Raw genomic sequence first — 22,284 nt, 5'->3', positions numbered from 1 at the left:
AACCTGAATACTATGTAACTCTACTACTTTGTATTATTGGATAGAATGACGGATCCACATCGGAGGAGAGATCATGATTGGATTCGATTTAAATACTCGACTCTCATTGGTCCTTATCTCTAAATAGTTGTATCCACAGGGGTTTTTTTCTCCTAGCAGTGCCAAGTTACTCCGCGGAGCTAAATATCTCAACACATGCAATTAAACCCCGCAAAAAGACCTTTTCCAAGTTTCGTCCTCTAGGATATAAACCACCAATTCCACCTAATTGCAACTGCAATTCAAAAGAAACCAGTGGATTCCCGTGTATCCATATTCTTCAATATCACGAAGATAAAGGATATCCTCTTCTGAGTTATTCCACCCATACTGGCACCTTTCTAGTACAAATACGCCCCAAATTGATCCAATACGCCTTAAGGATCCAATTTGTGTACAACAATGAGGGCGTCCACAAGGTGTACGAAACCGGATAACACAGAATAAACAGACATCACAGACACAGACATCGCAGACACAGACATCGCAGACACAGACATCGCAGACACAGACATCACAGACACAGACATCGCAGACACAGACATCGCAGACACAGACATCGCAGAACACACAGGTGACACAGAATGACCGGTAAATCCGTCGAGAGTCATCTTCTTTTGAGTATGCATTATCACAGGAAGGAGTTGGAGGTAAGATTCGGGGAACGACCATAAATGCTGCTCGGAATGCTGCTCATCGCGCCGGCGTGGCTGAAAAACGGGATATTGAAAGAACCTTAGGTGGTGACGACACCCAAGATGCTTCAAGACCTGTTCGCACTCAGCGGCGAGCTGAGGATCCTGCCCATCTTTATCTATGAATAGTCAATAGAAAGTGCTCTGATTACTTCAAAACAAACCTGTATAGCAATACAGTAAGATATAACCTTAAGTATGCAAACCAGAATGCAAAACGGACTGATTACCGTAACTAAACATTGAGATATTTAGAGATGGAAGAAAGAAAGTGGGTTGCGACCGAAGCCAAATATCGCAGGCCGAATCAATAATTCGGGCTGAATATCTGGCAGAATAATTGATGCCTTAAAATCTTAAGAACCAGGGGGGTAAACCTAGCAATCCCCTAGAATGAATACACCTCTCCCCTCATTTTAAGGACTCCCTATCTTCACTGTGCTTTCCTTTGTTACTGTAATTGTGGTTATTTCTCCCGAGCTGAATCAACCTACACGTTCTGACCGTGCTGCCTAGAACTACCTAGGTGGAATCAATTTGGCAGGGTTCATGAGGTGAATGATGGAGCATACTTCTATCTACAAGGGTAATTGTTTTGAGTACGGATTACGTTGGCGTGAAAAGCGGAAAGTGGAGACTCAAGTCGATCCACACAACAAAGTGAATGTTTACCTTCAGGTTCTTGACCCAACCAGTTCAAATTATTGAGATTTACAGTCTGGTTTCTCTCCAATTTCCCTTTTTTGTTCATCACCATCTCTACTCTCTACTTATAATGTCTATTATCACCCTGCGCTCTGATATCTCTCAATATGACTTCAAACGAGGGAAATACTGGAATCACGAATCGCCATTCCTGCCCGTCGACTGGGAGCAAATAAACTCAGAAACTGGGGCGCCCTCACTCAAACATTCAGCAATGAGATATGCCCTTCAGGACCAGTCGCAGCTCAAAGCTTTCATGTTCAAGAATATCCCTTGGCTATTGGCAAAGTATCTCTGGGATTGCTTGGACAGATGGTAGAACCCTATTCTCCCTTGGTTTGACTCGTCGTCTCTAATTGGTTCTGTAGCAACAAACAAACATTACACATGTGGACAATCATGGCCACGGTGTATCCTGACTACTTCTTCACATCATGTCGACGCTACCGTCTGATGACTGGTATTCCAGTACCGCCCGTGAAGAATTATATTGAGATGATGTCAAGTGATTCCTGCAACTGGCGTGCAATACTGTCTCTGTCTTCTACTTGGGCCACTGTGGCTGATTTGGTTTCCATTGGGAATATGAAAAACCTAGTAGCTCTCGAGATTCACAAAAGCCCCGCGGCGAATAATTCCGAGGGGCACTGGGATATGGAAGACCGCATCGTTCGCAGCTGGGTTGACATGGCCAAGGATTTATCCTCACTACAGCACCTTCGTGTTTTGAAGTTCCGCCACCAGAATGAGTTAACTTCCAATATTTTCCGCATGTTGAAGCAACTACCACAGCTGCAAATGATTGTCATGGAGGATTGTGGAAGATTCAATAGGGACGACATAGATGGATGGTACCCCCGACGACTGGATACAATAATTGACAAGGTAGCAGGAACCGACATCCAACACAATCTCAGACTCTCGTATATATACGATGGGATACCACGCCATCTCAAATCCTACCCTTTTAACGATATGATGGAGCTGGAGCCATCGGCATTAAATAACCCAGATGATCACAAAGCTTTGACCATGGAGTTTCAGCTACCAGTGGTGGATCGCGAACCATCTGGTTTACTACTAAGACCTTCAAGTTCTGGTTTTGAAAACGCTGTAACGTGTTTTGTTCGGATGTCTTCGAACAAGCTAGAGGGCCCAAATGGCCCAAAGTCCAAGTGGCCCAAAACGAAAGTTCAGAAGCGAGTGTTGAAATCCCGAGGCCGAGATATGGCAGATCTGCTAAGAGAGTTTTGTTAATTGTTTTGATAGCAAGGATTTACATTAACCTGCAATAATGTACCAAAATGGTATTATAAGTGTTGTGTACGTACTTCGGAAAAAAAAATAAAAATAAAAATAAAAATAAAAATAAAAAATAAAAAAGAAATAACTAATCGGCCATGACATAATCCGATGATATCAGGCAATCTGCGCCCAATGATTGGTCCGGTCATCCAAACCCCCGCGACCATCCTCCTCTTGCCTTCTCCAACTGTTTCTCTCGTCTAAGATCCAAGTCATGGCTGACAGTCAACTTCGCCGGGAAGCTTCCGATGCCTCCCTAAATACAACTGCCGGTATAAACGGCTCTGCTGTAACTTCACCTCGGTCCAGCTCTGAAATTCGGCCCTCCAACCGTAATCAACACCGTGTGTCACATTTGACTCAGTCAAACCATCAACACCGTCAGAGCTTGAGCGAGTCCTTGCGTGGTCCTCCCGGCTCCCCTCGATCACGAAGACAGCCATCCCTCACCCAGTCCGCTATACAGAGTCTCATCGATAACCCACCCCCACCAAAGAATGTCGATCCGGCTTTTATTGGTCGGGACTGGCAAGCGATCTCCATTGGAGAACTGGTCAGTCTGGAGGACGTGCGCTTTGTAGAGTTGGACACTGGTATTGAGGAGGCCACAAATGTAGGTCTCACAAATATGCTAGCTGTCTGCGTTGAGATTGGACTGACATATTTTGAAGATACTAATCGATTCGGGTGCGCCGGTCTTATTGATTCGTGAAACCCCCGAAGACAACTCTGCTGTTGCAACATTTGATTATTCAGATCTCAATACCTATCTGCTTCTGGCTGCTGGTCTAGCTCATCCAGGAGACCAACAGCGCGCAGCCTATGAGGTGCTTGCCAATAAAGCCCAAGAAGGCGAAAAGATCCCTCTCAAGGATGTCAAAAGCTTGGGCATGGAGAAGGAACCGCTTGTCACGCTGCCCGCATCGGCAAATATGGTCAAGGCAGTTGAGACTTTCGGCGGCGGCATCCATCGTGTAGTGGTAACTAAAGAGGAGTCGAAAGACAGTGAGGTTGTCGGCGTTTTTAGTCAGTTTCGACTGGTCAAGTTCCTTTGGGAAAATGGACGCAGTTTTCCAGCGATTGAAGAATTATATCCTCAGGCTCTGCGCGACTTGAAAATTGGGTCTCAGGATGTGATCTCCATCAAGTGAGTCCCTGACACTTTCCTGGTATGACCCAACTCTAACCTTAGTCAGTGGTGACAAACTCCTCGTTGAGGCTCTTCAAGTCATGAACAACGAGGGTATTACTTCCCTTGTCGTAGTGGATAATCATTTCAACGTGATTGGAAATATTTCTACAACAGACGTGAAGGTAGCTACTATAAACTCTTTCTATTCATTCATATACTGACTGATCTGTTAGCTGCTGACACGGACTTCGTCGATACCGCTACTTCAAAATACCTGTACTCATTTTATCTCGGTTATCCTTTCCACTCGAGGCCTGATTGAAGGGCAAGACTCGTTTCCAGTATTCCACGTCAATCCGAGTTCGACTCTGGCTCATACTGTCGCAAAAATTGTTGCGACTAAATCACACCGGTACCTTATCAAATTGCCCACGCCAACAAAAGCGCAGTCTACTGATCATCACCAGACTTTGGATAACCGACCCACAATCTCCAGCCTCATCAGCACCTCCGACCCCCTCGCACTCTAGCACCCATATCCCCCTGCCCACGCCCACCAGCATTCCTGTGAATTGGCCCAGCAGTGCTATCTCTCCACCCCCATCGCCTCTTCCCGTTGGTATAACCTCACTACAACCTCTCAATCCCACCGCATCGCAGTCTTCTGTCCCATTTAACCCCACTGTGTCAAGCAGCATCAACCCACCTCTTGCCACATCCATTCCTGCCTCAACACTGCCCGGTAGCCGTTTGTCAGGACGGCTGGTCGGTGTTGTCAGCTTGACAGATATTCTGAATCTACACGCTCGTGTGAGCGGTCTAAGCCCGGCCGACCCGGCGGAGACCCGACGACGCCGTCGCAGTAGCAGCTCATCGAGCCTGTCTGTCCGTCGCAGTGGTGAAATCGGGCGAGAATTGTTTAGCCGCGGTATCTAAAGGTAGCCGCGGGTTATATTTCTAAGTCTAAGTAATGGGAAAAGCGTTCTGCCACAATTGCAATTGTATGTCTCAAAATATTTCATATTCATATGTCGGCATTTGCTTTTCCCTCACTATCGTTATTAAACAAGGGCTATGGAAGAGTAGCCGATACGCCGTTTTTACCTTATCACATCACTTTGGAGGTACTTTTTTTGCTCGGAGTTTTGAGCTTTTCGACATGGACGTGTTTCCGTATTGTCGGATCTTACGACTAGCCTCTCTAGTCTAGCCTCTCTCGACAGCGCGTCTCTCGGCTCCTTTGTCTCTCGGCTTCTTCCGTGCGGATTATTACCCATTCGGAAAACCTCTCCTGCGCCCCTCTCAGCGCCGTTTCACGTCGTCTTCTTCCATTCGGAAGGATCCGCCAGTCCCCAATTGTCGGTTTGTCTTAAATTATTTGTCGTATTCGTTGGGCAGTTTCACCGGATTTTCCCCAAAGGGTAGTACTCACTAAATAAACAATGGAATTATAATTGAATTTAGCTCGTAATAGGGATGAAGGATCATTTATTATCTTTAGTGCTTACTTGATGCACGTCTGGTGCATCAACTCTAACCTTAACACTTATGACTCCTTCCTAAACAGGACCTGATAATCGGTAAAGCGCAGATCCAGACGTACCTTTTTTTTCTTTACTTACATGAAAGGTAAATTTGTGCATGCTGTGGCTTGTATCCGTACTCCGCTCTATTACGCAGTACAAGTGCAGATCTATGTCTAAGCCCCAAGTCCCAGGCCAAGCCTCCAGGGCCAAGTGCTATGTGTAGGTTTTGGTTTATTTGCCGACGTAGATATACAGAATGGACTAAGGGGGGCCCACAGTGTAAAAAAGACAAAAAAAAATGCAGACACGTGGACATTCAAACTAGAAAAACCTGCCAAGCCGAGATTGTCTGGTCTAGAAGTGGACTGGACTGTATTATGGCATCAACCTGGGCGATCATGGCATCAATAAGACGACCCATAAGGAAAAGATAGACTACTAGCCCGCATTCACTTGGCTCAGCCCTTCTACAAGCATATGGTATCAACGGTCAGCGTAGTATCAACCTAGGTAATTATCTATTGATCAGGACGAAAACGTGTTATCGGGGAGACTAACAGAGTATACCGGACTGTACCCATGGATGGTCTATCTTGCATATCACCCAAACTATGCGGAAATCTCGCTATACTCAGCAACGCATGCCAATGGTATGGCTGGAGCTGGGACAACAAAGAAAGTCAATTGGCGTCGTACTACGATAGCATAGTTCAACTAAGACGCAAATCTAGGTTCCAACCTTCATTCCCTGACTCGTTATGTGTTCAAGTATGAAGTCATATGCCGCGAGACTGACAAACGGCTAACTAAAACGAGTTCTGATTAGAGTTCTAGTTCTAGTTCTAGTCCTAGGATATGGCGACGCCGGATTAGGGCAATAAGTTCCGATTGGGGAGTGTAATCTGGTTGGAGTTGCCCATGTTGCCTTTTTTCCCCATTGGTTAATCTTTCGGTGGCGCAGCGTATGGACTAGTCGCTGTTAGTTCAAAGGCTAAGTTATTCATGTCATCTAGATTAGGTAGGATTTACCAACTGAGAGGAACTATTTGTTTCAAGTTTCAACGTTGATCAGCACTATGATTAATGTGATAGATCGCTTTGATCGCTTTCCAAGTCTAGACTTTATCTATTTCGGATCGTGAGGGTCACTGTTAGCGCTTATCCTAAGCACTAAAAAAAACACCTAACCTAGGGAGATAGGCATTAAGAACCTTAGCAGTTTAAGTTACAAATGTTTGCTAACAATTGGAAGGTACCTATGTAGAAGCCTCGATATATAAAGTGGGTATCCAATCTTAAGACGCAGTCGATCAATTGTACAGCTCCAGTGGAACTAGTACTTAGACTGGGGCGACCCAAAATATGAATATGAAGGGGCTTGCGGGAGATATACCACCACTTTGGTCGAATAGGAAGCGGGGTGATTGGGCGATCTTCTGATATGGTGACTCGTCTCGATCTGGAATTTGCTAGTTCCATGAAGTTCAAATTTACTATCTCTTTTATCGGAGAGACGTATAGCCCGTACAAGAGGCTCCCTCTTCGGCACTAGTTTATAACGTGGAGGACCTCCTTAGAAGCAAAACGGGTAGGATTAAACGTGTATGCATAGTTAGTGTAAACGGTAACTGCTATTCACCGGTATCTTCTATCCAAGTAAGCGTCGTACCAATGGTCCATCTGCATCATCGCACGGGGTCTAGCATGCTAGTACCAAGGAATCAAAGTTTGAACCAGCAAATCCCAAGACTCAATTCCATGGGCCGACATGTGGCGTTATGAGCTAGTCCCAAAACGGAAGAGCGTGGCATGTAAGCTGCAACTTTAACCCCGCAGTATTCTTTAATTCCATATTGTACTTGTGTAGTTTTTTATTAGTGCGCTTGAGAAATCTGATTATTAAGTCTTGATAAGAATGAGGTACTTGTTCACTAGTTTCAGCTTAGCTAGGTATTGATCTAGCCAATTATTCAATTATAAAGGTGCCCCTAGTAACAAAGTAAGAAGATCGACAATCTCGATCCAGAGTTGGAAAGCCTGCAAGGCCCACCTGACCAGAACTTTAGAATCCGAACCTCATGTCAGATGAAGTGGATTTGTAAGATTCCATAATCAGATTGGTAACAAACTTAAGTCATTTTGAATCGCAAACTTTCTCCGCAATCATTCATTGGAGCCAATTTCAAATTGGACTCCAACGGTTCATACTTTTGAAAAGTTTGGATGTATTTTTTCCCCGTAGAATTCATATGACAAATTATTTTTATTTCCTGTCTCCAGTATAGAAACTCAGTTGAAAACTCTGACAGCTGTCTGTTTCCAAGTTCGTCTCTGTCTTGGTAGCGGGATTTCCATACCTCGAAGACCCGTTTTAGCTGGCACGGCCCGTCAGATAGATCATCTAATTTTTCCAAGGTTCAAGGTATGAGGATAGCAAAAAAGTGGAGAGATAACTGAACTGGATCGAGTTCTGAGTTTTATGAGGTCAACTTCCAATGCCGGAATAGGGAATTGACTGTTTGCGGTGGATGCAACCTGCAACTGCGCGATTTACACATAGCTTTCACAACGCCAATCTACAGAGCGGAAAGTTAAAAAGAATAAATAGTAATAGTTTTGGTGGAAAGTTTAGCGAAGTCAGCAACAGGATAAGAATAGGATCGCTGGTCCGTACCAAAGTCAATCAACTCCATCAGTTCCAAAAGTCAAAGATTATCAGTGGTAGGGTAGTAGTAGTAGTACAAAGTACAAAGCAAATATACAGAATGCATCATGTACATTAAGGGAGTGATGAACAAGAAATGGTCCCCGGGAATCATGAAAACAAAAGAGGGAGAGATAAAGGAATACACAAGAAAGGAAAAGAAAGGAAAAGAAAGGAAAAGAAAGGAAAAGAAAGGAAAAGAAAGGAAAAGAAAGGAAAAGAAAGGAAAAGAAAGGAAAAGAAAGGAAAAGAAAGGAAAAGAAAGGAGTGTAGTTAGCAAGAGACCGTGCCAAAGTCGTCGAGGGCAACAAATTCTTCAAACCCGTAGTTATCACGCTCCTGTGGTGAACTGTCCAGTCCCAACGCGAACTGACTGAACTCATTAAAGTCCGGGTCCAGTCCCTCGTGTGAGACCATTAAACCTTCAGCTTCCTCCTTGGGTTGAGGCATCCCTTGTATGCCGATATTACGGGGCGACAGGGGTGTGTTAGGGGTCGGGCAGAAACTGGGGCTAGAGTGGGTTTCAGCGTAGAACGGCCCGACGCCAGAGCCGTTACTGGAATTGACCATCTGTCCAAGGTTGGTAGGCTGGGTGAGCAGGTTCAAATGGGGATAGTGGTTGCTTGGCTGAGAGAGTCCGCGACTGTGACCGTAGTGTGAGCTGGGGCCGGATATAGATGCGGTGGGCATAGGTGTGGGGATGTGTTGGAGAGGGAGTTCCGGGGCAGAAGCCAGTCGGTCTCTGAACTGCCGCATCTGGATAGCCGCTGCAGTGTCTGTGGGCATCTGGGCCTGTTGCATCATCTGCTGCTGCCACATATGCACTGCCTGACTTTCTGTCGGGGTCTGGGTGGGGGTGGGGACGTGCTGTTGCATAGCGGCCCAGGACGGTTGACCCATCTGCTGCTGGTTCCAAACTGAGCCTGGTGTCTGGGAGGTCACATATGCTGGGATTTGGCCCTGAGTGGACCCAGAGCTCATCATATTATTGCCGTATGAGGAAGTATCGGCCTCGATACAGTTCACGTAGGAATGAGGGCTGGAATCAAACGTTGTCGCAGGTGATAGAGCGTAGCTTTCTCCAGTGGTAATGGGACTGGCCATAGTGCTAGATTGCATGCCCTGTTGGAATGGCGAACGAAGATTTGTCAAGTCCAGACTCATCTTATTAGAATTTGAGTGCGAATCCACCGGCATACGGGGTGTTCCACTTGCTCTGCGATTTGCAATCGAGGATGCAGATGGTGTTGAGTTTGCTCGTGCGGCAAATGCTGCTAGGAGATGACGATGGAATTGTTCTTCAATCTGCATGTTTTGTGCCTGGAGCATGCGTATGCGCTTCTCCTGATATCGCTCGTCCACTTCTTCATACATGGCCTCCTTCTCAACAATATCCTTGGTGATATGGAAAGCCTTGCCTGTGCGCTTCTTGTGCAACAAGGAGGCTCTGTTGGCAGATTCCAGCCGTGCATCTAAGCTACGATCTTTTCGCCGTGAAGCAGCGATAAAGGCTCTGCAAAAGGTTAAAAAAATATTGACGGTAAGGTGCGGGGGGATAAAAACATACCTCTCCTGGTTCTCCTCACGAGAACGAGGGACAGGAGTAATATCCTGATCAAGACTTGGTGAAGTCATAGTTTTATATCAATATAGTATGTTGAAGTAATAAGCTTGTACAAGGGGCGAAGCCACAAGATTAAATAGAAGGAAGGAGGGGCTCAGGTAAACCGCAAGGCCCCAGCTGTCAGGCCCCCGTTTTGCACTGTCAGTCTTGGAGAAATAAAGAAATGAATCCATGGAACGATGGGAAGAGCAATCGAGGTTTGTATGCCAAGGGAAAGTCTCTCTCAAAGTGGAACCATGGGTCTTTTTTAGTCTGCTAGTGTTTCCCAATGCGCCACATTAATTCAAATACGAACAAAATAATACCGGTTATTTCACTTATTTTACTTATTTTACTGATTTTACTTATTTTTCTCGCTTTACTTCTTTTGTTTTATTTTATTTATATTATCATGTAAATCTCTACCCGTTATCCAACTTTATGCCTGCTTAGTTCTTATGCAATGGAAATCTTCCAAAAAATTAAAAGCCTAGAACTGGTAGTGGGGATAGAAGGTACCACCCACGAGGTGACTATGTACTGTTGCAGATCGATTCTTCCTCTTCTTTCCTACACTGTTACACTTATAGAGAGTTCTAGACTCAACCCAAAGAGATCTGCTGGTGGATTCGATGGCAGAATCAAATCTCGATGAAAACGGATCTCTAGACCCAACCAACACCTTCGATGGAGAAACTTCCCAATCGGTCTCAAGGCGGGGGGAGGGGGTAAATCTAGAAGAAGTTGTTGTGTATCTATTGTGAAAGAGGCCGATCTTAGGGTTATTCTCCTTATTGGGGGCAGTCCTACCGAGTGGCATTCCGGCTATACGCTTACGCCAGATCATTTCGGACGACCTCGGTGCCCAGCTGTGTACTGTGAGCCTCAATCTTATGAGAGAACAAACTCTCCTGGCCTCTCGCTCTACTGATGAGTCGCTAATGGTGAATGGTCAATGGTCAATGGTTCGAGATTGCGGGGTTCTTCGCTTCTGTCTTGTTCTCGCCACTCTACAATTTCACGGTCTAGATCTGTCACATCCGGCCGAGTATACAAAGTACATCCTATCTGAACCTTTTCCATTCTTACTTTTTGTTCTCTGTTGGCAGGTCGGGAGATCTAATCGCTTCTCTGAACCGAACCCTGGATGAACCGGAGGATACTTACTAGTTTAGCTTATCTACCTTACGAAGTCTATGCACAGTAACGGAGATCACCGTAGATTAAGTAATATTAAGTATAACTTCTTAACTCCAATTTCTGATCCCTGTGTAATGCTGCAGGGCTGAATTTCATTCAGGAAGTTAGGGTTAGTGAAGTAGTGGAGATCGTAGATCATCTCCACTGCTGATCGCTCCTATTTGTGTGAAGGATGCGGAAATGTCTTCACTAATGTGAGACTATTTGAACTAGTGGTAGACCGAATAGGCAGGAAGAAGTAAGATTTCACGAGAGAAATAACCAAGTTCAGATTAGGGCAAATAATACAGGAACAAAATCTTATAGACAGGAAGTACGCTAAGGTTCTCAAAGGTTAAAGGACACAGAACCAAGGAGGACTGAGAACCGCTCGAGGGGCCGCGAAAGCTTTAACCCCCAATTGCTTAATGGGCAAAAGCCAAACTGGCGCTATTCTATTCAAACCGAAAAATGGTGGCTATGGCAAAGACCTTGGAGAAATAGCTTCACTGTTTTTCTTGTCGTTGACGTCGCCGGGCGTGGAATTTTCCTTTTAGAAAATACCCAGAGGTGGAACCATCCCCTGCTCCTCTCGAGGTTCGGTACCAAGCATGTACGACACCTTGAACCGCAGTTTAATAGAATTGCCTTTGCCTGAGTCAATGCCGTCTAGGAGCATCTCCTGATGCACGCCATACTGTTGCTGTGGTGCGATGTCTCGGCCAGACTGCGGTCGGAGCTTGAGAGTATAGGACTACGGTTGATTAATGATTAGATCTGTACCAAAAAAAGGAGACGGATGGCTTACCTTTTCTACGGCAACCTGGAAATGAAGATTGCCGATTGGCTGATCTGTGCTATTGGAGAACAATGCCTTGACATAAATCTGGCGGGGGTTTGCCTGGATCCGTCGGGCTTGGAATTCAATCCGAAGCTGCGATTCCAGGACCCGCACCTGGTTAGTTCCTGGCAGTGTATTGCTCTGTGGCAGAGATGATGCGAAGTTCCATTCGTCATCATCTGCAGCTGCCTGTGCAGGCTGTGGAGAACTGGTACCTCCTGCTAGGTCGAACAGGGATGATGCACCTGGGGGAGCGGGACTGAATGAAGTGGGAGGCTGGAACGCTCCACTGACAGGCCGAGGACTGGCAGATACCAGCGAGGCAAATGGATCAGCCGCCGGCGGCGTCGCCGTCGACCGAACAAGCGGCGAGGGCCCAGGAACTGGGGTGGAAGACTGGGAGACAGAACGAGAGTTGCTTATCGATGCAAGCATGTCATAATTGGCTTTGAATGCTGCTGGAGATTGCTGTGCATGTTGTGTTGATGCAATAGGCGGTGATGGGCCCGACATTGTGGGGGATCCCATGGAAATACCTTGAGAGGACCCGAGGGAGATTCCACCACCGAAAGAAGCGCTCTCGCCACCCAAGGAGAGACCAAGTAAATCATTATCTAGCGAGTTGCCTGGCTGGGACGATTCGGCCAAGTTGCCGTTAGAGCTAGGCTCTGGGTCGAAGTCAATCAGAGACAGCTCGTTGTTGGCGTTCTTGGAAACTCCAGTAGTGGTTCCCAAGGTGCCCTTTGGAATCTTCGATGCAGCATCCACGTCGCCTTTCTTGATCAGTTTGTATCGCTCGATGGTACGATGAATGCTGTCGTTAATCTCTAATAGCTTGTGAACGGCCTCTGGATCGTCAGATTCTTCTTCGCACATCTTCTGGATCTTGGGATGAGCACTTTGCAAAGCATTTGCAAGTTCCTATAATTATGTCAGTCAATGCCTCATTAAATTCTTCTATGAACATTACCTCGAAAACATCACCACCCTCTGGGATAGGATCCCCAGGCTGTTGATTTTGTAGCATCTCCTCCAAAATTTTGGCCTTCTGTTGTACCTGACCGACCTCCTCCGCAGCTTTCGCTCGGTAGTCAGTTTTGTGCCTATTATCGTATCCCGCCATGACCTTCATTAGCCGGTTAGCCTCCTGTAGATCTGCCGGCGTACCACGACGAATTAGTTCTTGGAGCTTAGCGGACTGTGCCTCTCTCTCTTCCTCTTCCATTTCCTCGGCCGAACGAAGATTCTGCATAAGTTAGTAACAAGTAATAAGTAAAAAAAAAAGTCCCATACATACGTCACTAGGGTTTAAAACGGCAGCATCTTCGCGACGAACTTCAGGAAACGCGTAGCCTTTGTAGAGTAGGAGGCGATGCATATCCCGAATGAAGCCCAAGTCCTCTTTATAGCGTGAAGTTTGGCAAATGGTTTGCCGCCACTCCTCGATTGACTCTAAAATGCGGTGCTGGACCCGCGAGGGGCGCATAGGCGGCCGTTCGGGGAATCTTCGAACCAATTCATTCAGGAACTCTTTTGTGCTAATCTGGAGCTGGAACGGGTATCCGCAATTCTTCACGCAAATATCGAGGAGCTATTCCGAATTGTCAGTTCACTGCTGTCCCGCCAGGCTGTCCTTCCAAACATACCGCCAAAGCTAGCAACGCGACGTTCTGATTTCGGGCATTGATCAGTTGAACGATTTCGACAGCAGATTCTCGAGGTCTATTCTATAAATCAGTATACGCGACGTAGCCTGTCGGTCTGATCTCACATACGCATTGCCTTTCTTGGAGTTGATCAGGTCCGCGACTTCGAGGTTCAGGGCCAGATTAGGCTCGTAGTTTTGCGGGTCGCATGCATTGCCTAGTCCATAAAAAACATTATTATGCTGATCCGAAGCATCAATGAGGCAGAGTAAACTCACGAATTGCCCGCTGTAGCGGTGTTAGTCCCGGCTCAGCATAGGCACCGAAGCGGTCCCTAGCTGCCATACGTGCGGAAGCAGCCTCCAGGGTGACGGTTGGAAGAGATTAAATATAGGGGAGGATGTGGGGGTTATCACCAAGAAATTAAGGAGCCGATCTTACACGATGTTAGATAGCGGGATGAGAGAGACCCCCTCCAGGTGTTGTAGATGGAGAAGACCCGGGCGGAGAAGCACGTGTGGCGCTTAATACCTTCTGGAATTTTTTTCCCTTCAACTACAACTACATCACACCTCACGACATTCAGCTTTTGAACAATCTCTCCAAATATGGTCCGCCATAAGAAAGATAACTTCGCTCGAGGAGGCAAAAAATTCTCCTCAAACCCCCGCCCACGAGTACCCCGCGACGATGGTGATGCTGGTACTTCGTCTCGGCCTGCTTACCGCGCTGCATGCTGGGATATGGGACACTGCGATCCCAAGCGATGCTCGGGGAAACGACTTATGAAACTTGGTCTGATGCGAGAACTACATGTTGGCCAGCGATTCCCCGGTGTCATTATCTCGTGAGTTCAATTCTTGGCTCTTAAAGTCGTATATACTAACGTGCGCAATCAGACCCAATGCCAAGCGCGTTGTATCTCCGGCCGACCGTGAACTTATGGAACAGCATGGTACCGCGGTTGTAGAGTGTTCTTGGGTGCGAGTCAAGGAAGTGCCCTGGTCGCGAATTGGCGGAAAATGCGAACGTCTTTGTATGTGATCTATGTTTGTGACATGGTGCTCCAAAAACTAATCTTCATTTCTAGTGCCATATCTAATCGCCGCTAACACCGTCAACTATGGCAAACCATGGAGACTGAATTGTGTCGAAGCGCTTGCGGCCTGCTTTGCTATTTGTGGACATAGGGAATGGGCAGAGGATGTTCTCAAGAACTTCAGTTACGGACCAGCCTTCCTCGAAATCAACTCCGAGCTACTTGATCGTTATGCTGCCTGCGAAACAGAAGAGGAGGTGAAAAAAGCCGAGGAGGACTGGCTGGCCAAGATTGAAAAAGAGTACGAGGACAATCGTGCCGAAGATGGAGATATCTGGGCAGCCGGCAATACGAATCGCAACACGAATCGAGAAGTCGACTCAGATGATGAGGAAGAGAGTGGAGAAGATGGTAGCGAGGGTGAGGATAATGAAAGCGAAGAAGATGAAGACAAAGACCCATTTGCGATCTCCGATGACTCGGAGGATGAAGACCAGATGGCCGAGATTCGTCAGAAGATTCTCAACTCTAAAGCATTCCAGAACCCATCTGTACCGGATAAACAACAGCCAGAGAAGATTGAGCGACCAGTGCCAGCTTATGTGGACTCAGATGCCGAGTCTGGGTCGGCGGGCAGCGAAGACGAAGATTTTGACAACATCATCAACGCGACCACAGTTACAGATCGTACTGGAATCAAGGCAATTCAACGGCGTCGAGCTCAAGAAACCGTCAGTGCTTCATTTAGTCGGACAGAACTCTCGGCGCCAAAGAGATGGTGAAAATAAGCCGAATAGCAATGAACGAACTCCAATGACGAGATATGTTGCGATTCCGCTCAAATGATTCAATGTTCATCGTAAGGCCGAATTGGCTATATCCTCGATACAGCGCGTTGGTCAGGTGGCACCGACACATAGTGTCATATAATCACAGGGTTATGATTTGAGCACTCATGACCGGTCTATGCAGTGAGAAACAGCAAAACACTACCGAACGCAATAGACGTCGAGATATCGCCAGGACTTCAGAAGGTCATTCCTCTGAATCTTCACTTGAAGCTTAAGCCACAATTGCCACCTTCTGCAGGCACTCAACCACGACATATTAAACGGAAGCTAGCAAAATAGATTCTCATTCAACACGCCAATTGAACATGTTCCTATTTCCGCGTAAAGACCGTCTGATCTGCTGTTTCTGGTGATTTTTGGCATCGAGGGCAATCATGCACTTGGTGTCGAGGCCACGCGTGCGTCAATGAGTGTGCAGTTGAATCGGTAGCGAAGGGGTTGGGCTCGTTATAGCTTGGAAGCATGCTAGCTCGGCGATGCTTCTGGGTAGGAGTTCTCGAACGATATAGGTGTGGTCCTGTATGAAACATGGCTTGTGTAGTCCTGCCTAGGTGGTATGGTCGCTCATGGAAAATTTCGAAACCAACCATTCAAACAGCTTTACCAGATGACCCGCATATGGAGCCAACAGAGATCTTATTATACTTCCACGGAAACTTGAAAGGGGTCTTCTGAAGGGTTTATCCCTAGCCTGACATCGTGCTTTTGTGGCTCCACTGCAAGGACCAACACCCAATACCTGCAAGGTACCGTCCGGAAATCAGATCCATGGATATCGTCTTTAACTCAAGTCATGTTTCGCCCGCTCGTTTCCTTGTCTGAATGAGTTCCGCCCATCTGAGCATAGTCCAAAGATACTAAGTTAGCGCCGATTTCAGAAGAATATTGCACACAATTTGACGGTGCTGTATATATCAAAGCAACATTGAAAGTAATGATTTAGAACCTTGGAATCACTGCCAGATAAAATCAATTGGAAGAAGATAAGCTTAAAGCGCCGCAAACCCAGGTCTCAGTTACCCCTTGGAACTACTGGGGTTGGTTAATATGATGCTATCTCGCGCCTCTCCAAACTATATTCCAAGAACATGGGTGTAGTATCTTCGAACCTTTTGTAAAAAAAAAAAAAAAAAAAGTAGAAAAGCAGATGATGTGCAATCAATGAATTGAACAGGTGATTTTGTAGTCGATGGAATGATACAAATCAAGCTCCAACTATGGACTTCGGAAGTAAAGATATCAGGGATGAGCCTACAATAGGGCTAAAGATAGCACGGCCAGTAACCCATGAAAGGATACCATGACAGATTGCATACAAGCGTACCTAGGTATATGGGCATGGCATTTTGCTCAACCCCTAGAGGTTATCCCAGTTTCGCCCTTGTCGTTCATCTCTATTCCATAGCTCCAGTGTCAAGTCTCCATGAAACGTACGTAAGCGTCGAGACTGACGTAATTTCCCCATTGTTTCCAAGGTTGCAGCGACTCTCATGCATAGAGCGAAATCTTCTCTGGGCAGATGACTTGAATGGGGACGAGCAGGATCGACTTCCGAGGTCAGGTCCACGAGTAAAGGGAGACCTCAGGATGTCGTAAAAGTTATAGTACAACCTTGGAAATGCGCCACCTTTGACAATCATGTCATGCCTAGGTGTGTATTTTACTTTCAGATGGCAGTCGGATATCTCCTGTTCATATTAAGTGATATGAACCCTTGTCGAGGTACAGACGCAACAGAGCGGAAAAGTGCGGGCATTGATAGTGACCCGTCGAATCTACCAACTGCTTGTTTCCAAGGTCCAGATTACCACCGAGAGTAATCAGCCAAAAGCAGTGAATGATGAATTCATACCGCCATTTGCGATCATCACCGTAACATCGAACATGATCTATAGATGCAATGAACCTCTTAGGGCCAGCCAAGAAAACGCCACGCTGCACCCCCGCAATCCGGAATATCACGCGGCCTCCGTTCAATGGATCCTAAGGATCAATCCCCGGCCTCGCGAGGACTATCTAAGTCTAGTTATCTCAATAAGATTATTCAAAATCTGACGCGATAAAAAGCCATAACAAACACCTTAATACTTATCTCACCTAATCTCAAGCAATGACTCCATTAAGCTTCAAAACAGATCACTATCAAGATCCACGTGGGATATGGAGAGGCTGAAAAGCGTATTGACTTTCCGAAAGCGGAAGGTCCAATCGATTAGATAAACATCAGCCAAGCTTTGACGGGTCCGGATTGTCCCGGTCCCACCGATAGAATCCATGGGTTCCAGATTCATTTGTGAGGAATAATGCTGCCACCACTCTTACCTATGATCCTAGTATCGAGTTTCCAGAATATGAAGCATGTCCTTCCATCCTAAATATATCTCGGCGATGGCGGCGTTTGGGTGAGATTAGAGGTGACGATTAGATCTTGTATCTAGGATAGCCAATATAATAATTGATCGAGCGACTTCTAGGACAGCCAGGGCCTCTTACATCACGATTGTATTATTGTGCATTCAGATGCATGAACCACAGTACTTCGTAGTTAGGTACACGTCGGGCAAGTGCGGGGCTACTAAAGTTCAATATTGTACTCCATTGTACTACTATATAGAATCTTACGAAAAGCTTCCAAGGTATAGAATAGACTTTTAACTAGAAGACGAATATAGATATATATTCAAATTGATGCGTATGCAAGTGTAAACTTCAAAGTATTCCCGAAATTGGACGTCATTCTACTGAATAATATAGATGAACGGAGTGACGAAGTAGGAAGAAAGAGGGAGAAAAAAAAAAAAAAAAAGGCATTCAGGAATGCCAGCCCCCTACTTAAAGCTAGTCTTACCTCAAATCAGCGTTCACGACGACTTCCTTCTTATCGATGGGAATACCAAAGCCACGCAAGAGGTTGACAGCCGCCACCTCTCCAGTCCTGAAAGCACCATGGACACAGCCATTTGCAACGAGCGTGCAATGCTCTCCAGCAAACTGCATGCGACTCTTCTCATGGGCTTTGAGTGCGTCAATAAGTAGTTCGGCATTATCTCCGACCTTGTCAGCAGAGTAGGTTCCATACCCGGCCAACGGGTCTTGGGTCCAATGTGTAGTTTCAACATTAACTAAAGGCGGCAGAGCCTTGTAGGGCTCCGTACGGAAAAGTTTGAATAGCGGTTCAAAGAACTCGTAGATCTCTTTCTGATCTTCCATTTCTTCGATGCGTTGAGTCAGGGGCTCTGCGATCTGCACGCAGAGCTCCTTGCCACCGGTCATGATCCACAGGTTGATCGTGACTGTGGCATAGTTCAGGATATTATCCCGCTCTCCCATCGAACTCAGGCTGCCACGAGAGCTGTAGGAGGCAACGGAGGGGCTTGCGCTCCTCGGCTCCTCTTCGGGAGAGGGGTAGTAGATAAATTGGTCATTATCCTTTGCCCAGAAGACGTCGGTGAACTCAAAGAACACCTTGCCTAGGGCTCCGTAGCTGAACTTGTCAACACCCTCTTGGATATCACTCGGCAAGGGCGGGTTGAACGAGATGAGGTTGTGGTGATAGACGCCCAACGGCAGGGTCATCACCACTGCGTCACCCTCGATCGTATCCACGGTTCCGTTGGCATCCTTGTACCGGATGCGGGCCGGCTCGTCGCCATCTTCGTTCCACTCCACGTGTTCGACATGATGCTCGAGTCGGACGATGCTCGGATCTTCCTTGAGGGGTTCGGCCGTCCAGTTAACAATCTGGTCGTAGCCTCCCTTCATGTAGAGATTTCGCTCCGTTATGAAGTAGGCCATATGTTTGGACGAGGCTTCCTCGGTACTAGTACCGATCCACAGCTCGATTTCGCGGACAGCTTGAGGCGCCCATTGACGCTCATCTTCGGTGATGAGTTGATGCTTCTGGGCGAACTCCTTGGCAAATTCGTCGACGGAGCGATCCTCGGCATCCGGGTTTGTTTCATAGTACCAGGCACAATAATCGGCAAATTCATCGGCGACCTTCTTCGCTTTGAACTGCGAGCCTGCACGTCCCTCACGGGTAAAGTAGACAGGGAGACCATCGTCGTAGTAATAGGGGATATTGAGACGAGGGATCAGTTTGACTAGATCGTTCTGGGAGGTTTCGTGCATCCAGGCGGCACCTATATAGACTGGTCAGCCTTGCATCGATTTCATCTAATGTTTTATTTGAGCCTACCGATATCCCGAACATGATCTCCCTTTCTACTGGTTAAGATTCTTCCACCAATACGGTCGCGGGCCTCCAGGACCACGACATCACAGCCATGGTGGCGTAGCACAGCGGCAGCACGGAGACCCGAGATACCGGCACCAACCACAATCACCTTCTTGCGCTCCGACCTCACTGCGCATGCTGCTTCCTCAGACGACTCATTGAGAGTTGCTGCTCCGAAGCGCACAGCCAGGTCGGAGCCACAATTACTACTAGGTTTCTGGGGAGGGGCTTTGCAGGGGACAGACGAAACGAGGTGGAAAGATTGAGACATTCTGAGTTGACAGGTTGACATCCGATTTGATATAAGATCAGATAAAAAAAAAGCGTGGTTAGCTTAAGCCGAGGTATCGATAACGAGGTCGATAAACAGGGATTGTTGTTGGGCGAAAGAAGAGGAAGGAAGGGAAGGATAAATAGCCCTTGGACTAAAAGGACTAAACACGACTAAGCATTTTGTCCCGGGGGGTTACACGGCCCCTCTTTCTTCCATTCCATCTCTTTATCTAATACTACCCAAGTATATTATGTATCACATCAAATGCACATTCACGTCACTTAGTTTCACTTCAACATTTATTGCTTTTACTTCTCTATTGTCGTCAAAACCACTGTTAAAAAGAATGGAGATGTATAGAATCTAAGGTATCCTATACTTCAGAGTACTTTGTACGGAAGGAATGGAATCCTGATCCTCCTATCTCTGATCTGACGGAATCTTAGATTAGAAGGTCCTTGCGAATATAATCTTATCAAGATAAATAAGCGGGTCAGTGGCTTATCTTTTCAATCAGCAAGCCCCACATAAAAACCCACGAAAAATTAAGAATCATTTCATTTATTATATTTGGTTTCTGCATATGGTATGGACGGTACAACACAGGGGTTTAGCCTTGTGTGTCTAATTGACTGAAAAAAAAAAGAATTAATACGTCACTATTATTATGGCCGACTTGGACTTGGATCTCCCGGGTACTGAGAGACTCATCTCTGATAGCGAGATCACTCTCATTCCTACACCAACCAATTCCCCCGATGACCCACTGAACTGGAGTGCTCTACGTCGGTATTGGAACGCTTCAATAGTCTTGTTTATCGTTGCATTTACCGCTGCCACCTCAAACGATGCTGGAACCGCTGGAAATGGCATGACCGTCGAGCTTAACATCAGCTGGGACAATATTAACGTCGCTGCCGGTGTCTTATTCGTCGGAATAGGTTATTGCACTTTGTTGATGAGTCCTGCGCCTTTCTTGTATGGTCGTCGAAGTAGTTATCTCATATGCCTGCTCTTCTCCATCGGCGGCTCGATCTGGTTTGCCCGCATCAGGACTGTCCAGGATAATATCTGGAATCAGCTTTTCGTCGGCGCCTCTGAGTCCTGTGCTGAAGCTGTCGCTCAACAGTCGCTAAGCGATGTCTTCTTTCAACATAACCGCGGTTTCGTTCTAGGTGTGTATATCCTCGCTACCAGTGTGGGCACCTTTTGTGGCCCGTTGGTTGCCAGCTTCATCACTGATAGCGATGTCCTGGGTTGGAGATGGAACGGCTGGTTGGCTGCCATCATCTCGGGTGCCCTGATCGTCATAGTGTACTTCGGAATGGAGGAGACTTACTTTGATCGACACGCCGTCATCTCAGGAGTCCCCGGCGATGTGTCTCCCTCCGGTGCCCGCGCCGGTTCCATGAACGAGAAGATTGGGACTGAGGTGAAGTTGCCATCCACCATATCTGCGCGAGGCGCCGATGTAGAGTCCGGCGTGCCAAAACGCAAGTCGTATTGGCAACGCATTGCTCTGATCACTCCCTCCCCGACATTGGTTGGAACAGGCTTCAAGCAGTACTGTGCCCGTCTGTGGTACACCCTCCGCATCTTCGGCTTCCCCGCTGTGCTCTACTCCGGCCTGCAGTGGGGTGCTCAAGATGCCTGGTTGACCTTCTATCTCACCGTCGAGGAGGACAATTGGTACGACGCACCCTGGAACTACAGCGATGCCGCCGTGGGCGTTATGAACGTCCCGACTCTTATTGGTGCAGTCATCGGTTGTATCTACGGTGGTTGGTTCTCCGACTGGTTCGTCAAGTGGATGGCCCGGCGCAAAGGCGGCATCATGGAGGCCGAGGACCGTCTGTGGTTGATGTTCCCCGTCGCATTCATCGGCCCCGCCGGTATGATGATGTTCGGCATCGGCTCTAACAACGGTATGTCATGGCCAGTGCCGTACGTGGGATTGGGTTTCATCGGGTTCGGATGGGGCTGCGCAGGCGATCTCAGCATGGCGTATCTCATGGACGCATATCCAGAGATGGTCCTAGAGGGAATGGTCGGAGTCTCTGTCATCAACAACACTATCGGATGCATCTTCACCTTCTCCGCTGGATACTGGATGGATGCACAGACTCTGACACAGGTATTTGTGGCCATTGGTTGTTTGAGCTTCGGGTTTATCATGACCACTGCTCCGATGATCTACTGGGGCAAGAAGTGTCGCCGCATGACTCGCAAGCGTTATGAGGAATTCCTTCGTCTTCGAGATGGATGTTAGGAAGATGGGACGTGGTTTTATTGGCCCCGTCACTTTAATATGGACGTTATCGTCTTGGAATTTATGATCTGTTGGTCTCTGTTGGTAGAGACAGTTTTATTAGCCCTCGCTCTTTATTTCTCCCCCTGTTCGTCTAATTCAAGTTGCATTAGCGAGAATATTAGCAATTATCTATTTCACCTTCTCAGACTCATCAGTTTTTTCAGTAAATGGACTTTTATTAGAAAGTTACATAGGCT

The 22,284-nt window shown here is 46.9% G+C and overlaps 8 protein-coding genes across 8 annotated transcripts; 5 read left to right on the top strand and 3 right to left on the bottom strand.

Annotated features, from left to right (window-relative positions):
* Positions 1 to 441: 441 nt before the first annotated feature.
* N7495_001613 (uncharacterized protein) lies at positions 442 to 859 on the top strand (the record flags this gene model as incomplete). The annotated part of the gene is made up of 3 exons (XM_057204283.1): positions 442 to 460; positions 500 to 613; positions 681 to 859. The coding sequence occupies 3 exons, from the start codon at positions 442 to 444 to the stop codon at positions 857 to 859; spliced, it is 312 nt and encodes a 103-aa protein (XP_057068356.1).
* A 650-nt stretch (positions 860 to 1,509) lies between these two features.
* N7495_001612 (uncharacterized protein) lies at positions 1,510 to 2,696 on the top strand (the record flags this gene model as incomplete). Its single annotated transcript, XM_057204282.1, has 2 exons — positions 1,510 to 1,754; positions 1,808 to 2,696. 2 exons carry the CDS (start codon positions 1,510 to 1,512, stop codon positions 2,694 to 2,696), a joined length of 1,134 nt encoding a protein of 377 aa, XP_057068355.1.
* A 262-nt stretch (positions 2,697 to 2,958) lies between these two features.
* On the top strand, positions 2,959 to 4,812 carry N7495_001611 (CBS domain-containing protein; the record flags this gene model as incomplete). Its single annotated transcript, XM_057204281.1, has 5 exons — positions 2,959 to 3,357; positions 3,416 to 3,891; positions 3,941 to 4,058; positions 4,110 to 4,288; positions 4,344 to 4,812. The coding sequence occupies 5 exons, from the start codon at positions 2,959 to 2,961 to the stop codon at positions 4,810 to 4,812; spliced, it is 1,641 nt and encodes a 546-aa protein (XP_057068354.1).
* A 3,567-nt stretch (positions 4,813 to 8,379) lies between these two features.
* Positions 8,380 to 9,741, bottom strand: N7495_001610 (uncharacterized protein; the record flags this gene model as incomplete). Its single annotated transcript, XM_057204280.1, has 2 exons — positions 8,380 to 9,619; positions 9,674 to 9,741. The coding sequence occupies 2 exons, from the start codon at positions 9,739 to 9,741 to the stop codon at positions 8,380 to 8,382; spliced, it is 1,308 nt and encodes a 435-aa protein (XP_057068353.1).
* A 1,700-nt stretch (positions 9,742 to 11,441) lies between these two features.
* Positions 11,442 to 13,720, bottom strand: N7495_001609 (VHS domain protein; the record flags this gene model as incomplete). The annotated part of the gene is made up of 7 exons (XM_057204279.1): positions 11,442 to 11,642; positions 11,697 to 12,650; positions 12,700 to 12,975; positions 13,027 to 13,320; positions 13,376 to 13,451; positions 13,505 to 13,592; positions 13,654 to 13,720. 7 exons carry the CDS (start codon positions 13,718 to 13,720, stop codon positions 11,442 to 11,444), a joined length of 1,956 nt encoding a protein of 651 aa, XP_057068352.1.
* Positions 13,721 to 13,983: 263 nt separating this feature from the next.
* Positions 13,984 to 15,196, top strand: N7495_001608 (ribosome biogenesis TSR3 family protein; the record flags this gene model as incomplete). Its single annotated transcript, XM_057204278.1, has 3 exons — positions 13,984 to 14,222; positions 14,275 to 14,411; positions 14,466 to 15,196. 3 exons carry the CDS (start codon positions 13,984 to 13,986, stop codon positions 15,194 to 15,196), a joined length of 1,107 nt encoding a protein of 368 aa, XP_057068351.1.
* Positions 15,197 to 18,109: 2,913 nt separating this feature from the next.
* Positions 18,110 to 19,794, bottom strand: N7495_001607 (flavin monoamine oxidase family protein; the record flags this gene model as incomplete). The annotated part of the gene is made up of 2 exons (XM_057204277.1): positions 18,110 to 19,407; positions 19,464 to 19,794. 2 exons carry the CDS (start codon positions 19,792 to 19,794, stop codon positions 18,110 to 18,112), a joined length of 1,629 nt encoding a protein of 542 aa, XP_057068350.1.
* A 649-nt stretch (positions 19,795 to 20,443) lies between these two features.
* N7495_001606 (uncharacterized protein) lies at positions 20,444 to 22,045 on the top strand (the record flags this gene model as incomplete). The annotated part of the gene is made up of 1 exon (XM_057204276.1): positions 20,444 to 22,045. One exon carries the CDS (start codon positions 20,444 to 20,446, stop codon positions 22,043 to 22,045), a length of 1,602 nt encoding a protein of 533 aa, XP_057068349.1.
* Positions 22,046 to 22,284: the final 239 nt, after the last annotated feature.

This window comes from Penicillium taxi, assembly GCF_028828555.1.
Source record: "Penicillium taxi strain IBT 34144 chromosome Unknown utg000001l_segment0_segment0, whole genome shotgun sequence".
Lineage (NCBI taxonomy): Eukaryota > Fungi > Ascomycota > Eurotiomycetes > Eurotiales > Aspergillaceae > Penicillium > Penicillium taxi.
Note: the sequence above shows the minus strand (reverse complement) of the source record. Positions and strands in the feature narration are given on the sequence as shown.